General features: G+C 48.5%; 1 protein-coding gene across 3 annotated transcripts in view; it reads right to left on the bottom strand.

Annotated features, from left to right (window-relative positions):
* Nucleotides 1-974: 974 nt before the first annotated feature.
* The window catches only part of C4H14orf93 (chromosome 4 C14orf93 homolog), a 34021-nt gene continuing 19894 nt past the window's right edge, over nucleotides 975-15101 (bottom strand). For all 3 annotated transcript variants that reach the window (XM_058182942.1, XM_058182941.1, XM_058182943.1), the window contains 2 exons: nucleotides 13581-13693; nucleotides 975-2750 (listed from right to left, as the gene is read on the bottom strand). In XM_058182942.1, coding sequence (XP_058038925.1) covers nucleotides 2349-2750; nucleotides 13581-13693 — 515 coding nt within the window. In that variant the 3' untranslated portion in view covers nucleotides 975-2348. The remainder of the gene's footprint in view (nucleotides 2751-13580; nucleotides 13694-15101) is intronic.

The raw sequence follows: 15101 nt of genomic DNA, 5'->3' as shown, positions 1-15101 counted from the left end.
AGTTCTAGTTCCGCATTAGAGATGAAAACTGGCTGGGTGACTGAGCCAATCACCAGGAGATGGTGAGTTCTAATCCTGCCTTAGGCATGAAATCCCAGCTGGTTACTTTGAGTCAATCACTAGGAGACGGTGAGTTCTAGTTCCACCTTGGAGATAAAAGGTGGCTGGGTGACTTTGGGCCAATCACCATGAGACGGTGAATTCTAGTCCTGCCTTAAGCATGGAATACAGCTGGGTGACTATGGACCAATCATCTAGGAGACGGTGACTTCTAATTCTGCCATAGAGATGAAAGGTGGCTGGGTGACTTTGGGTCAATCACCAGGAGACAATGAGTTCTAGTTCCGCATTAGAGATGAAAACTGGCTGGGGGACTTTAAGCTAATCACCAGGAGACACTGAGTCCTAGTCCTGCCTTAGGCATGAAAACCCATCTGGATACTTTGGGCCAATCACTAGGAGACAGTGAGTTCTAGTTCCGCCTTAGAGATGAAAGGCGACTGGGTATCTTTGGGCTAATCACCAAGAGATGGTGAGTTCTAGTCTGGCCTTAAGCATGGAATACAGCTGGGTGACTGAGCCAATCACTGGGAGATGGTGAGTTCTAGTCTTGCCTTAGGCATGAAAACCCAGCTGGTTACCTTGAGTCAATCACTAGGAGACGGTGAATTCTAGTTCCACCATACACATGAAAGCTAGCAGGATGACTTTGGGCCAGTCCCTTTCCCTCCCGCTCAGCCTAGCCCACCTCACAAGGTTGTTGTTCTGAGGAAACTAACGGGAAGATGGAACATGGTGCATGTTTGGCGCCTGGAGTTATTTATAAAAATAATAAAGGTGGAATATAAGCCAAACAAGTAAATAAAACTAGATTAAACGGCTTCTCCCGCCAACGAATTTATAGATCCAGGATGTCCAGGCCTCTCCAATGATCCAAAAATATTTTTTAATTTTCACCTGGGAAAGTAAATATAAAAAGACAAAAACAAAGAAAGGAACGAAACACAGATAGCCAGGGATGAGAGCCGCAGGATGAAAGAAAAAAGATTTTTCATGCGTTTTTTTTCAATATTGAAAAATCGCGAATAAGTCCAGGTCGTTCTCGTGATCAAAACGGTGACCGGAAATTCCACTGTTAAGCGAGTCACGTCTCATTTTATGACCTCTTTGGTTAAGCAAATCACGCCAGGTGAACCAGGCCGTCGTTAGGCGAATCTGGCATTCCCCCTCCATTGACTTTGCTTGTCAGAAGGCGGCTGACCAGGTTGCAAGTGGGGTTGGACTAGATGACCTACGAGGTCCCTTTCAAAATCTATTCTTCTGTTAAATACATCCCCCTTTGTCAGGTGCCCAAAGTGCAAGGAAGCCGGCTATCGGTTGGTCCTTTTTCTGTGCCCTTCAAACGGTCATTAAATGAACCGTTGTAAGTTAAGTGCACTTGGACCGTTCCTTTATTTGTAGTACGGAAAAGAACCACCAGGGGGCAGACAGGGTTCACCAAGACACCCATCGGAGGCGCTAAGCCAATATGACTGCGGGGAAACGCATGAAATGATTTTAAAATGATCCTTTTTTCTCTTATAAACTATCGATTTAATCTTTCTGCAAATAAAACGGAGATCTACGGGAATCAGGCCAAAAGGATTTGCAACTCGTTGATGGAGGTCATCCGTCGGCGCCCAAAATCTGTCACAGCTACCATTCAGGAGGCACAAATATATAGGTATTCCCCGGGTTTACGACCGCAATGGAGCCCAAAATCTCTGCGGGATATTCGTTAAGTGACTTTGGCCTCGTCGTGCGACCTTTCTTGGCCTCCGCTGTTAAGTGAATCGCTGCCGTGGTTACGTTAGTCACATGGCCGTTAAGCGAATCTGGCTTCCCGCCCATGGACTTTGCTTGTCGAGACAGTCGCAAAAGGGGATCACGTGACCCCGGGACACTGCAACGACGGTCGTAAGTCCGAGCCAGTTATCCAAACGTCTGAATCCTTGAATCCGGTGATCGCGGCGATCCTGCCGAGGTCGTAAATGTTGTAATTTTGAACAGTCACTAATCGCCCGCCCAGAGAGTCCTTGACTTAACAACACCTCATTCAGTGACCATTCATAGTTACGACGTCACTGAAAAATAGTGACTTACGACCGTTTTTCAGGCTTAACAACCGTTGTAAGCATCTCCACACTCAGCTGATCAAAACTGGGAAGCGGGTCACTTTTTTCAGGACCCTTCTAAGTTCGAACAGGTCGCTAAAGAACGGTTGTAATCTGAGGACTACCTGTACAGTACCCGGCTCCCTTCACGATGGTTTTATTCAGCGGGCCGTCGTACAAAGGAGCCGATAGTCCTTACTGGTCCTTTTCTACTTTGATCTCCACAAAGGAGCTGAGCTCTGGGCCGAAATCTTTGCGGGTGGGTACGTGGACCAGGGTGCCCGTTTTGGGGTCTTCCTCCTGAAAATGGGGGTTGTAGAGCTGCGGGGGCAGAAGCTGGACTTCGGCGGACGGGAGCCGTTCAGAGGGCGGCCCGTAGACCCGGTTAGCTTTCGTGCCGTGCTTGGAGTTGGCATCCAGACGGTAGCAGAGCTGGCTGAGAGGCGTCGCTCGGAAGCGGGGCGGTCGCGCTACCCACACGCCGGCTTCGCGGGCGCTGTCTTCCTCGTCCGACATCAGCTCTTCGGTGACCCCTCGCCACAATCGCTGCTCTTCCGAGCCCAACAACCGGGCCACCCCCGAACGGTTGGCGAAAAGCTGGGAAAGGAAGGGAAAAAAGAAAAAAAAAAGAGGAGATTCCAATTTATTTCGGCAAGAAAAACAAAATGCACAAGTACAGTGAGGTGGTACGTCAAGAGTTTGCGCAGGTCTATCACGTGTATCAACCCAGGAGCAAGTACAACCAACAGTGGTTTGTATCAAATAGTGGTCTTTATCTACACTAGGAATGTAGGGATACTATACATACACGTGCTACAAGCAGTATCTAAACAAACAGCAATTACAGCAGGGAAGAAACTCCACAAACTGTGAACAGGGCCTCCTTTTATTACACAGGCTCTTAAAGGGATAACAGCCAAAAATCCTGCGGATTCATTCCCATCATTGCTCCAGCTGTTCGGCTCTTAATAAATTACTACTTTGACATGGTACCTCACTCAATAGTAGTAACTGTGAGAAAGATCTTGGAGTCCTAGTGGACAATCACTTAAATAGGAGAAAAAAAGTCTGTAGAGATTCTCAAGTCATCTAGGTGAGGGGTCTCCAAACTTGGCAACTTTAAGACTTGTGGTTTGCTGGCTGAGGAACTCTGGGAGTTGAAGTCGACAAGTCGTAAAGTTGCCAAGGTTGGAGCCCCCTGATCTAAATCTCCTTTGTCCCAAAGGTGCTTTTTCAAGAGACAACTGGACTTTCTTGTTTTTTTTTCTTGTGAAGACGTTTCGCGTCTCATCCAAGAAGCTTCTTCAGCTCTGACAGGATGGTGAGGGAAGGGAAGGATTGATATTCCTTGCAAGACAGCTGGTCATTTGCCGCCTTTTTAGAGAACCGTTGAGGCCACTTGGAGGTTTATCTGTGTCCTCAGGGTCACCCGAGTAGCGCAAAGGGTTTCCTATAGTCTGCAATTTTTTTCCTCTGGAAATCCATTCCTATTCCCACACTTTCCAAAGGATGTTCATCCCAAATTGTATAGCTAAAAGTGTCTAGAGATTCTCAGTCATCCAGGTCATGGTTGTTCCAAACTGGAAGGCCTGATTTTTGCTCTCAAGAGCCTTTCTAGGTCCCACCATGGCTTAGGACCGGGATATTTATGGGACCGTCTACTGCCAACGTCTATCTCCCAACGACCGGTGCACTCTCACAGAGAGGGGCTCCTCAGGGTGCCGTCCGCCAAGCAATGTCGGCTGGCGGCCCCCAGGGGGAGGGCCTTCTCTGTGGGGGCTCCTACCCTATGGAACGAGCTTCCCCCTGGACTCCGACAAATACCTGACCTTAGGACCTTCCGCCGCGAACTTAAAACCTACTTATTTCGTCTTGCTGGACTCGCTTAAATTTTATATTATTAAATTGATTTATGGGTTTTAAATTTTTTTAGTAAATTTTAGGGGGAATATTTTTATCTATAAGTAGCCAAATTATATAGGTTTTTTTAAGGGTTGTTTTTAGTTTTGTATTGTTGTTTCTTTCTGTATTTTATTTATGGCTGTACACCGCCCTGAGTCCTTTGGGAGAAGGGCGGTCTATAAATAAAAATATTATTATTATTATTATTACCAGAAGTTGGCAAACGGGCCGTTTTTCAGAGCACATCCGAGGGGTGGAGAAGGCTGTTTTCGCCCTCCCCAGACTCCTAGAAAGGCTCTGGGGGCTGGGGAGAGCAAAAAATGGGCCTACCGTGTCATTGCGTGCCGAGAGTGCGGGGGGGTGGGGTGGTTCGCATGCATATGCGCGGGGCCAGGCTGCAAAAAATTATGAGTGTGGGCATGTGCGCGCACAACCCTCCCCACTCCTGGCACGTGATGGCAAAAAGGTTAGCCATCACTGTTTTAGGTCATCCAGTCCAACCCACCACCCAAGCAGACCCTACACCATTTTGGACAGATGGCAGTCGACACACTTCCACAAAGCTTCCACTTGCAACGGTCAAAAATACGAACCAGTTGACTTTTGATCCCGTGATCACAGAGTCACAAAGATCACAGTCACTCTTTTCCCGTGTCGTCGTAACTTTGAACGGTCACTAAACGAACGGTTGTAAGTCAAGGAGTACCTGTGTTTTCTTTGTGTGCTTGGTACATGCAAGGCTCGGTCCCCTGCTCCACATTTGGCATGAGGCGGTTCCGGGAAGTAATCCCCTGTCAAATTTGTCAGAGGCCCACGCGGCTTCACGGATCGGATGACCGTGACTAATTCAAAAGCTTCTTGGCAGGTGGAAAGGTGGGAGGGTTTGAATCTGGCGGGTCCCTTTGGCAGCCCCCCACCTCATTCCACAGCTGCTGCTGTTGAGGAGCGGGCGGTCTTGGGCGAGGGAAGCTTCCATAGATCACGACCAGCTCAATTTTTCCGCTGTTGGAAAGCCAAAGCGAGCTCTGGCTTTGCCGAACGCTCTTGGAAAACCAGTGGGTTGCAGGCAAATCGCAGGCTGTCTTCCCAATTTTTTTTATTTTTTGTTGTGGCCTGTCGGCCGTCGGCCCCTCCACAGCCAAATCAGAGGAGGGTGGGAGTCAGGGTCAGCATCAAGGCTGTTGTGGTCCGTCAGCAGTCTACGGAGCTGGCAACGGAGTCAGACAGCAATGAGGCTGAGGTGAGGCCAGGGCCATCGGGAAGTGAGGTGCGGACTCCAGAGCCTCCAGAGCCTGACAGTAGTGAGGCAGAGAAACAGGAGGATCCTGTTCCTAATCCAATCATGAGAAGAGCTGCCAGAAGGCAAGAGCAGCTGAAGCAGAGAGGACGACTGAGGAGTAAGGCCAAGAGATGATTGGCCCCTCCCATAAGGCTTAAAACAGACCAGTGTTTCAGCTTTGCCGGAAAACAATGTTGTAGCTGCATCTTCTGCTTCATCCTCTGCTTCGTATACGTCTTTGTTTTTGTGGCTTCTGGATGTTTGCCAAAAAGGGCCTTTGGCAGTTTGCCTAATTGGACCAAGGTTTGTGAGATAACTGAAGAATTTGTATTGGGAGGTGTTCTGACACAACAGGAAGCATTTGTTTTACTTTGAGCTGAACGATGCTGAGAATGAAGTAATTCCCAGCTGTTCGAATAGTTTGTTTGTCCACGGACTAAGTTTATTACTACCTACTTGGGCCTGGGTCACAACCAAGGCAACCTGAGAGCTCCGAGGGGGAAGTGGAGCTGGCAGAGAGAGAGACAGAGACAGAGACAGAGAGACAGAGGCGGAGCCTGAGCCATCTGTCAGCCCTCAGATGGAGAATCAACAATTCCTAGGTCTGGTGGTGGCTGATGAGGAAGAGGAGGAACAGCTGGGTCCAGTGCCTGACGGGAGAATGTGCAGAAGGCAGAGGAGAGGAGAGCAGTGGAAATCTATGGGCCGATCCTCGGGACGGAAGAGCCACCGCTGCTAGCGAAGGCCCATCCTAGCTCCGGGGAGAAAAGGCAGGGGGCAGAGATGAATAGATGTGGCAAACAACTATTCATCTTCCAGCCGGACAGATTTGTTAGCCTGCGGTGAGAGAGAAACTTTTTGCTGGGGCTACCGGCGTTCCTAATTAAAGGAATCTTTGAGTTCACTTCAGAGGGTTTGTCGTGTTCGGAGAGCTGGGTCAGAACAGTTTTTCTCTGCTGACCACCTACCAGCACTTTGGGGAATTAAACCCTCCAGATCTGGGAGGGAGCCGTAATAATGAAATATACAGGCTGCCCAGTGGTGGGTTTTTATCGGTTCAGCCCGGTTCGGGCGAACTGATAGTAGCAGCGGCGGGAGGCAGTGACGGGATAGTGATAGTGGCGGAAGGCCCACCCGCCCAGATGTCATCACGGACGCTCTGCACATACGCAGAAGGTTCTGCACACGCGCAGAAGCTCTGCGCACGACTGAAGCAAGCGCTCACACGCGCATGGTCGCAGTTCTGAAGCGGCAGCGAAGGTAAGTGGAACCCACTACTGAGGCCACCCTCGACTAACGACCACAATTGGACCCAACCCTTCTATTGCTAAGCGCGACGGTTTGTTACGTGTTGCCCCGTTTGATGATGTTTCGGGCCCTAGCGGCCATTGCCGTTGTTAAGTGAGGGCCACCGTTGTTAAGTGATTCTGGCTTACCCCCTTGACTTTGCTACTCAGAAGGTCGCAAAAAGGGGATCATGTGATTTCCGGGGACATTGCGACCGTCAGAAACATGAGTCAGTTCCAAGCGTCAGAATTTTGATCGTGTGATCGTGGGAAGGCTGCAAGTGCGAGAACTGGACATAACTCTTCAGCACTGTTGTAACTTTGAATCATCACTAAGTGAATACTTATAAGTTAAGGGGTACCTGTATACAGATAGTCCTCGATTTACAACCTCAATTGAGCCAAGACCGTTGTTCAGTGAGTTTTGCTCCATTTTATAGGCACGCGGAGAAATAAACCCTCTTGATCTGGGAGGGGCCGCTAACATTCAATACAGGTAGTCCTCAACGTACGACTATAACTGAGCCCAACCATTGTTAAGTGAATCCCTGCCATTTTTGCAAGTTAGGAACACAGTTGTTAAGTGAATCTGGCTCCGCCATTCGCTTTGCTTATCAAAAGGTCATATTTGACCCCAGGACACTGCAATCGTCATAAATACGAGCCGCTTGCCAAGCGTCCAAATTTTGATTACCTCACAACTCCAGCTCCCAGACTCCAACTCCTAGAATTCCTCAGGCAGCAGGGAATTCTGGGAGTTGAAGTCCACAAAAGCCTTAAAGTTGCCAAGTTGGGAGACACCTGCCCAGGGGTGAAATGCTCCCGGTTCGGACCGGATCGCCCAATCCGGTAGCAATGGCGGCAGGTGGTTCAGAGAACCGGTAGCAAAACTCCCTGACACCCCCCGCCCCCAGCCCATGTCCAGCTGAGCCGCTCGATCATCAGAGTTTTTTTTTTTTTTTACTTTTAAAAGCATTTTTTCTTTGGCCGAAAAAATGCTTTTAAAAGTTTTTTTTTAAAAAGCCTTTGATGATCGCGCAGCTCAGCTGGGATCGTCCGAACCTTTTAAAAACATTTTTTCCTCAACCTCTTCGCCTGAAGAGGCTGTGAGAAAAATGCTTTTAAAGGGTTCTGGCAATGAGGCAACTCAGCTGGGATTGTCAGAACCCTTTAAAAGCATTTTTTTCCTACAACCTCTTTGGCCGAAGAAGAGGTTGTAGAAAAAATGCTATTGAAAGTTAAAAAAAGAAAAAAAGTTGGCCACACCCACCCAGTCACATTACCCCCCCACCAAGCCACGCCCACAGAACTGCACCTAGGGGTCTCGTTTTATTGCACAATTTTGATCGGCCCTTGGCGCAATACGATACGACGCTATTCCCCTTTACTGGCGTTGCTAAGCGAAACCTCCTGCCAGGGTCGTAAGCGTGAAAAAAAAACGGCTGTCTTTTTTTCCAGCGGCGTCGTAAACTTCAAACGGTCGCTAAACGAATTGTTGTAAGTCGAGGATTACCTTGACGTAGGAGCACATCGGGCGGTGAGCTGCTGCTTGGGAAAATAATATTTTTTTGAAGTGGGGGGGCGTTGTTTTAAGAAGCCTCTCTCACGTCATCTTAGGCACATGAATTCCAGGGGGGGTAAAATCTAATTTATTTCTCGGAGACATCCATTCATAACTTAACGAGATAACCGTAAAAAAAAAGATCCCAGAGACTTTTCCCGATTAAAGACCTCGCTTGTTTAAGCAAAGGATAAAACTTAAATCATATCCAGTCTTGTAAAAGATTCGTTTTGGAATTTTTATGCTCTTTTTCTACTTAAAGTATTATAAACCTGCTATCGCTTCCTGGCCCTGAATTGGATGATTAAGAGGCGGTCGAATTATTCTTTTTTAACCAAATTATCTTATTCTGAGGGTTGAGTGGTGCGGTGGCCTAGCGATGGAGCTCTCGCCTCACAATCAGGAGGCCGTGAGTTTGATCCTAGGTAGAGGCAGATATTTCTCTTTCTGGGCACACTGCGAATATATTTGCTGGGGGTGGTGGTGGAAAAAACTCCGCATTGGCGACAGGAAGGGCATCCGGCCAGTAAACACTCCGCTCCATTCAGCTGCCCAGACTCCACCCCACAAGGGATGATGGGGTCGTTAAAAGAGGATGATCTATTCTGAGGAGGGGGGAGCTGAAATTGGCAGGAAGACTCTACTGAATTAGGTTTGTTTACCCCGAAATAAACCAGGATGAAAATACTGTAAAACTTTCTGCCGGGTATCAGGGTAGGGAAAGGAAACAAGGAGGGGGAAAAAAATCCAAGGCCACCTATACGGAGATATCACAACCTGTGTGATACCATTGCGGTTTTCTTTTGACTCTGTAGCTTGTTGTTGTCGCCTTTACACAAAAGCACAGATAATGGCAACGACCTGGATCCAAAATAGGTAATTATCTATGGAAGATCCACTAGATCAAGAAAGAAACGATCATTCTTAGCTCAAAATCCCATTGACTTCAAGTTTCTAGGCCAGGAGTCAGCAACCCGCAGCTCTGGAGCCGCATGTGGCTCTTTCATCCCTCTGCTGCGGCTCCCTGTCACTCAAAATATGCGTCACAACCGCCAATGTGCGGCACCCATTTATTGCAATTAATTGAGCTTTTCAACCCCCGGTAGGCCAACCATGGATAAATCCAAGAAAAGAAAAGTTTCAGGAGAAAACTGTTGTGTCTCGTCCGATCTCACCACAGCCGGGGCCTTCTTATCTGCTTCCGAACACGGAGGAATGTCCTAGTATGCCTCCCGGCCCCAGCCCTGGCTCCATACCCAGACAGGCTGAAGAGGAGGAAGTATCTCCAGCCCCCAGCTCTGGCTCCATGCCCAGGCAAACGGAGCAACTAGACCCCTCCCCCTCCTCCACAGCATGTGAGCCTGAGGGAGGTCAATTACCAACAGCTGCCGACTGGAGTGACCCTCGCGTCAGAAGACTTGATAGGCGGAGGCAACAGAAGGAAGGAAGGGGCAGGCCTGGATAAGTGCTGAGTCATGGAGCCACACCCCATGGCCTATATAAAGGATCTGCTTTCTGGCATTCTCTGAGTCAGGCAAAGTCTAAACATATCTTGCTGAAGTCACTTTCTGGTCTCCTGCCTGCCCTGAGGACTTTGCTAGGACTTTGGCAGAGCTGCAGAGGCACGCCTGATTCGGATTTCCCTGACCCGGCCGTCAGTGGAGGAGTGGGACACGACAAAAACAGGAACATTTAATTCAACAACATATGCTAGTTTTGTGGCCGTTCAGGAAGTAGTCGGGCATGGGAAGGGTTTTGCGGCTCTCTGTGTTTCCTTTTCTGTGGGAAACGGTTCCAAATGGCTCTCTGGGTGTTTAAGGTTGCCGACCCTTGGCCTAGGCCGTATTTCTCAACTTTGTCTACTTTACATCGCGTGGACTCAGGCAGCAGGGAATTCTGGGAGTTGAAGTCCGCAGGCCTTAAAGTTGCCAAGTTGGGAGAGCCCCTTGGTTTCATTTCATTGCACAATTTTGATCGGCCCCTGATGCGATACCATACGACGCTATTCCCCTTTATTGACGTCGCTGAGTGAAACATGTGTTAGGTGAGTTTTGACCCGTTTTACGACTGCAGCGTTAAGTGGATCACTGCATTTGTGAAGTTAGTCACACGGTCGTTAAGTGAATATTGGCTTCCCTGTCAGAAGGTTGCAAAAGGAAATCGTGTGATCCCGGGACACCGTAACCGTCATAAATAGGAACCAGTTCTGAATTTTGATTACATGACCGCAGGGATACAGCAACGGTCGTAAGTGTGAAAAACGGCCGTAGGTCGCTTTTTTTCCGTGCCTTTGTAACTTTGAACGGTCGCTAAATGAACCATCATAAGTTGAAGACTACTTGCGGGTTTACGCTGCGATTAACTGCAAAGCGGAGGGACTAGAACTTAAATCTAAATTAAATCCAGTAAGACTTAATCTCACCGTAATGTTGATAAACTGCCAGCCTCACTATATATCAGCCCTGGCAGATAATGGAACCAGCACTTCGGTAAATACAATTAAAGAGAGGTCGTAAAAATAGAAGTTTGCATTTGAAAATAAATAAGGCTAAGGCCGGAGTTGAAAAAGAGAGCAACGTTTTATGGAGTCTAGAAGAATTCCCCTATATCCAGGATGGCGAACCTACGGTACACGTGCCAGAGGCGGCACACAGAGCCCGCTCTGTGGGCATGCGCACCATCGCCAGCTGCTCTTCTGGTTTCTAGTGTGCATGCCAGCTGGTCCCCACGAGCACCAGAGTGCCGGAAAATGGCCAAAAGATGGCCAAAAACCCTGCCGTTTTTAGGCCGTTTTCCAGGTCATTTTGGGGCCTTTTGGGGGCTATTTTCTGAGACATTCTTCAGGCCAAAAAAAGGCCGAAAAACGGCCTGACAACGGCCCCAAAAACAGCCTGAAAACGGTCTGAAATTGGCCCTCAAAACGGCCATTAAACAGGCCTACGCCCGCCAGCCAGCTGGTCTTTGTGGGTGCTAGAGCGCTGGAAAACTGCCTGACAACGGCCCAAAAAACAGCCTGAAAACGGTCTGAAATTGGCCCTCAAAGTGGCCCAAAAACAGACATGTGCGCGCCGGCCAGTTGGTCCTTGTGGGTGCCAGAGCGCTGGAAAACGGCCTGAAAACGGCCCAAAAAACAGCCTGAAAATGGTCTGAAATTGGCTCTCAAAATGGCCAAAAAACAGACATGCGCGCACCGGCCAGCTGGTCTTCGCAGGTGCCAGAGCGCTGGAAAACGGCCTGACAACGGCCCAAAAAAACAGCCTGAAAACGGTCTGAAATTGGCCCTCAAAACGGCCAAAAAACAGACATGTGCGCGCCGGCCAGCTGGTCTTTGTGGGTGCCATCAGGACTTACCTCTGGAGCACCGGCTTCCCTGGCTCAGCTCCAGGAGCCAGAGGCAGGCCAGGTGGAGGAGATAACGAGGCCTCCCCTGACTCTTTCCCCCCCCAGGCAATCAGGCCTGGCAGGACCCTAGGTTTCATAGGTAGGAGGGGCAGGGACAACAGAAGCAGGGGTGGGGCAGGCCTAGGAAGTGCTGAGACACGGAGCCACACCCCACCGGATATAAAAGCAGCAAGGGCTGCTATACCACTTCGTGGCAAGCAAATCAACTGCTTAACTAGAGCTGAAGTACTGCTTGTTCCTGGTTGACTCATCGGCATCAAGAGAGATAACAGAGACACTTGGCAGACGCTCGCTAGTTTGCTGCCAGAAGCTGATAGTTGCCGGCTAATTAAGTCATTGTTCGGACTGAGGCGAGGGGGACAGAACACAAACGTTCATTGCACATATCCAGCCCAGGGGCCGTAGTTTGAGGACCCCCTGATTTAGTGCAATATAAAAAATGCAAATAATTTTTCTGCGGACCACCAAAATTTTCTCAGTTGGTGACCGCTGCTTTGGAGAATAGGTAGACCCCCTCGTCTTTGTAGAAGCCCCTCAAATATTGGAACGCTGCTATCATGTCACCCCTAGTCTGTCTCTTCGTTAGATTAAACCCAGTTCTTGCAACTATTCTTCATATGCTTTAGCCTCCATTCCCCTAATCAAAGGCGGTACTCAGATGGTTTGGACCGGTTCGCCTGAACCGGTAGTGGAGATTACGGGTGGGCCTGCCCACCCGCCCCGGCGCTATGCCGTCCTATTTAGCCACGTTTTTGAGGCTGGGCACATGTGCAGAAGGGGGTGCGAAGCAAGCATGTGGCGAACCAGTGGTAACAATATCTGAAACCCACCGCTGACCCTAATCATCTTGGTTGCTCTTCTCTGCACTCTTTCCAGAGTCTCAACATCTTTTTTAGGTTGTGGTGACCAGAACTAGATGCAATACGTGTGTAAAAAGCAGTGGTGAAATCCACATTTTTTAACTATCGGTTCTGTGGGCGTGGCTTGGTGGGTGTGGCAAGGGAAAGATACTGCAAACTCTCCATTCCCACCCCACTCCAGGGAAAGGATACTGCAAACTCTCCATTCCCACCGCACTCTGGGGCCAGCCAGAGGTGGTATTTGCCGGTTCTCCAAACTACTCAAAATTTCTGCTACCGGTTCTCCGAACTGCTCATAATTCCCACTACCGGTTCTCCAAACTGCTCATAATTCCCACTACCGCTTCTCCGAACTGCTCAAAATTCCCGCTAGCGGTTCTACGAACTGCTCAAAATTCCCACTACTGCTTCTCCGAACTGCTCAAAATTCCCGCTACCGGTTCTCCGAACTGCTCATAATTCCCGTTACCGGTTCTCCAAACTACTCAAAATTTCTGCTACTGGTTCTCCGAACTGCTCATAATTCCCGCTACCGGTTCTCCGAACTGCTCAAAATCTTCGCTACCGGTTCTCCGAACTGCTCATAATTCCCGCTACAGCTTCTCCGAACTGCTCGTAATTCCCGCTACCGGTTCTCCGAACTGCTCAAAATTTCCGCTACCGGTTCTCCAGAACCTATCAGAACCTGCTGGATTTCACCTCTGGTAACAAGTCTTAGAGGTGAACAAAAATAATTTTAAAAAAAGCAGAGTTGGGAGGGACCTTGGAGGTCTTCTAGTCCAACCCCCTACTCAAACAGAACCCCTTATGCCATTTCAGACAAATTGTTCTCCAATGCCTTCTTACAAAATCTCCCGTGATGGAGAACCCACAACTACTGAATTAGCCACTGATTAATTGTTCTTTCAAGAAATTTCTCCTTCATTTCCGGGTTGCTTCTCTCCTTGATTAGTTTCCATCCGTTGCTTCTTCTTCCTTCCTTCAGGGGATTTGGAGAAAAGGTGGGACCCCCCCCCCCTTCTTTGGGGCAGCCCCTCAAATATTGGAAGGCTGCTATCATGTCAAACCTCCCCCCCCCAAGTCCTTCTTTACACTAGATTAGACATACCCACAGCATGTGGAATTGCTAAAGCTTACCCGATACCGCCTGCTGCGTAATTTCTTCTCCTCTTTCTCCTTAAGCCCTTTGAAGGGATTGAGAGAATTCCGATATTCGCGTCGCTTGGTCAGAAAGTAGGCCACGCAAGCACCTAAGAGGAGAAAATGTTGTCTGTGCACAAGTGTGTAGAAATCAGCAATCCAGAATTAGGGGCTAGAATAGCCGGAGGCTGCTATAAACGCGTGTCTGCATACACAATTCAACATTTCAAATATCATCCATCAGTTGCGGACTAAACAGCCGGCAGCTATTGCTAAAGCCGAAGAAAATTTTCGGCTTAGCGAAGGACAGAAATGTTAATTTTATTTTTTTTTTTCGGTGGGGGCAGAGGGATATATTTGGAATGAAGGCAGTCCTCGACGTACGACCGCCATTCCCGAGCCAAATTTCCGCTGCTAAGTGAGCAATGAGGTTGTATTAATTGATTGTAAGACACAAATGGAATAAGATGAAGACAATGCTAATAACTAAAATATATGAGGGGAGGTTTGAGAAATATACTCAATGAATGAGAAAATCGGGGTTGCCTGGACACCAGAAATATTGAAATGAAAATAAATACAGCAATGGAGAAGATAAGAAGAAGAAGAGAGATGGAAAGGGAGAAGGAGGGAGAGGGAAAGAAGAAAGGGAAGAGGAGAGGAGGAAAGGTAGGGGAAATAAGAGTAGGAGAGAAGGTCAGACAGGGAGGAAGTGGGGAGGACAGGGAGAAAGGACAGGGAAGTAGAGAAGGAGTAGGAGAGGAGAGAGGAAAGTAGGTAGGATGAAAGAAGGGAGGAAGAGGAGTGAGAAGGAGAAGAAAGGATTGCTGTGAAAAGGAAAAGATGAAATGGAAGAAAGGCAACCCCGAACGTATTTGAACGTATTAGGATAAAAATCGAAAAAAAGTTAAAAAAAAAAAGAATGAAAGAGAATAAATACTAATAAAAATGGAGAAATTAGAACTTGAGGGCGAAAGAAGAAGTGACTTAGTGAAAGGAGCAAGGAAATATTAGGATATGAATAAAAATTATGAAAAAAGAATATTCTGACAAAAATTGTAACTAAGTAAAATGTATTTGAATATATGGGATGGGGAAAAACAGGCTTCGACTCAACCCTTCCAAGACTGAGTGGCTGTGGATGCCAGCATCCCGGTACAGCCAGCTGACTCCATCGCTGACTGTTGGGGGCGAGTCATTGGCACCCATGGAGAGGGTTCGCAATTTAGGTGTCCTCCTGGATGTACGGCTGTCTTTAGAAGAGCATATGACGGCCGTCGCCAGGGGAGCTTTTTATCAGGTTCGCCTGATACGCCAGTTCCTTGACCGGGACTCCCTATGCACAGTCACTCATGCCCTTGTCACTTCCCGCCTGGACTACAGTAACGCTCTCTACATGGGGCTCCCCTTGAAGGGCATCCGGAGGCTCCAACTGGTCCAGAATGCGGCTGCGCGGGTAATAGAGGGAGTAACTCGAGGCTCCCATGTAACACCTCTCCTGTGCAAGCTGCACTGGCT

Source organism: Ahaetulla prasina, chromosome 4, assembly GCF_028640845.1.
Source record: "Ahaetulla prasina isolate Xishuangbanna chromosome 4, ASM2864084v1, whole genome shotgun sequence".
Taxonomy (NCBI): domain Eukaryota; kingdom Metazoa; phylum Chordata; class Lepidosauria; order Squamata; family Colubridae; genus Ahaetulla; species Ahaetulla prasina.
The sequence above is the reverse complement of the archived record's forward strand: the minus strand, read 5'-3'. Positions and strand labels throughout refer to the sequence as shown.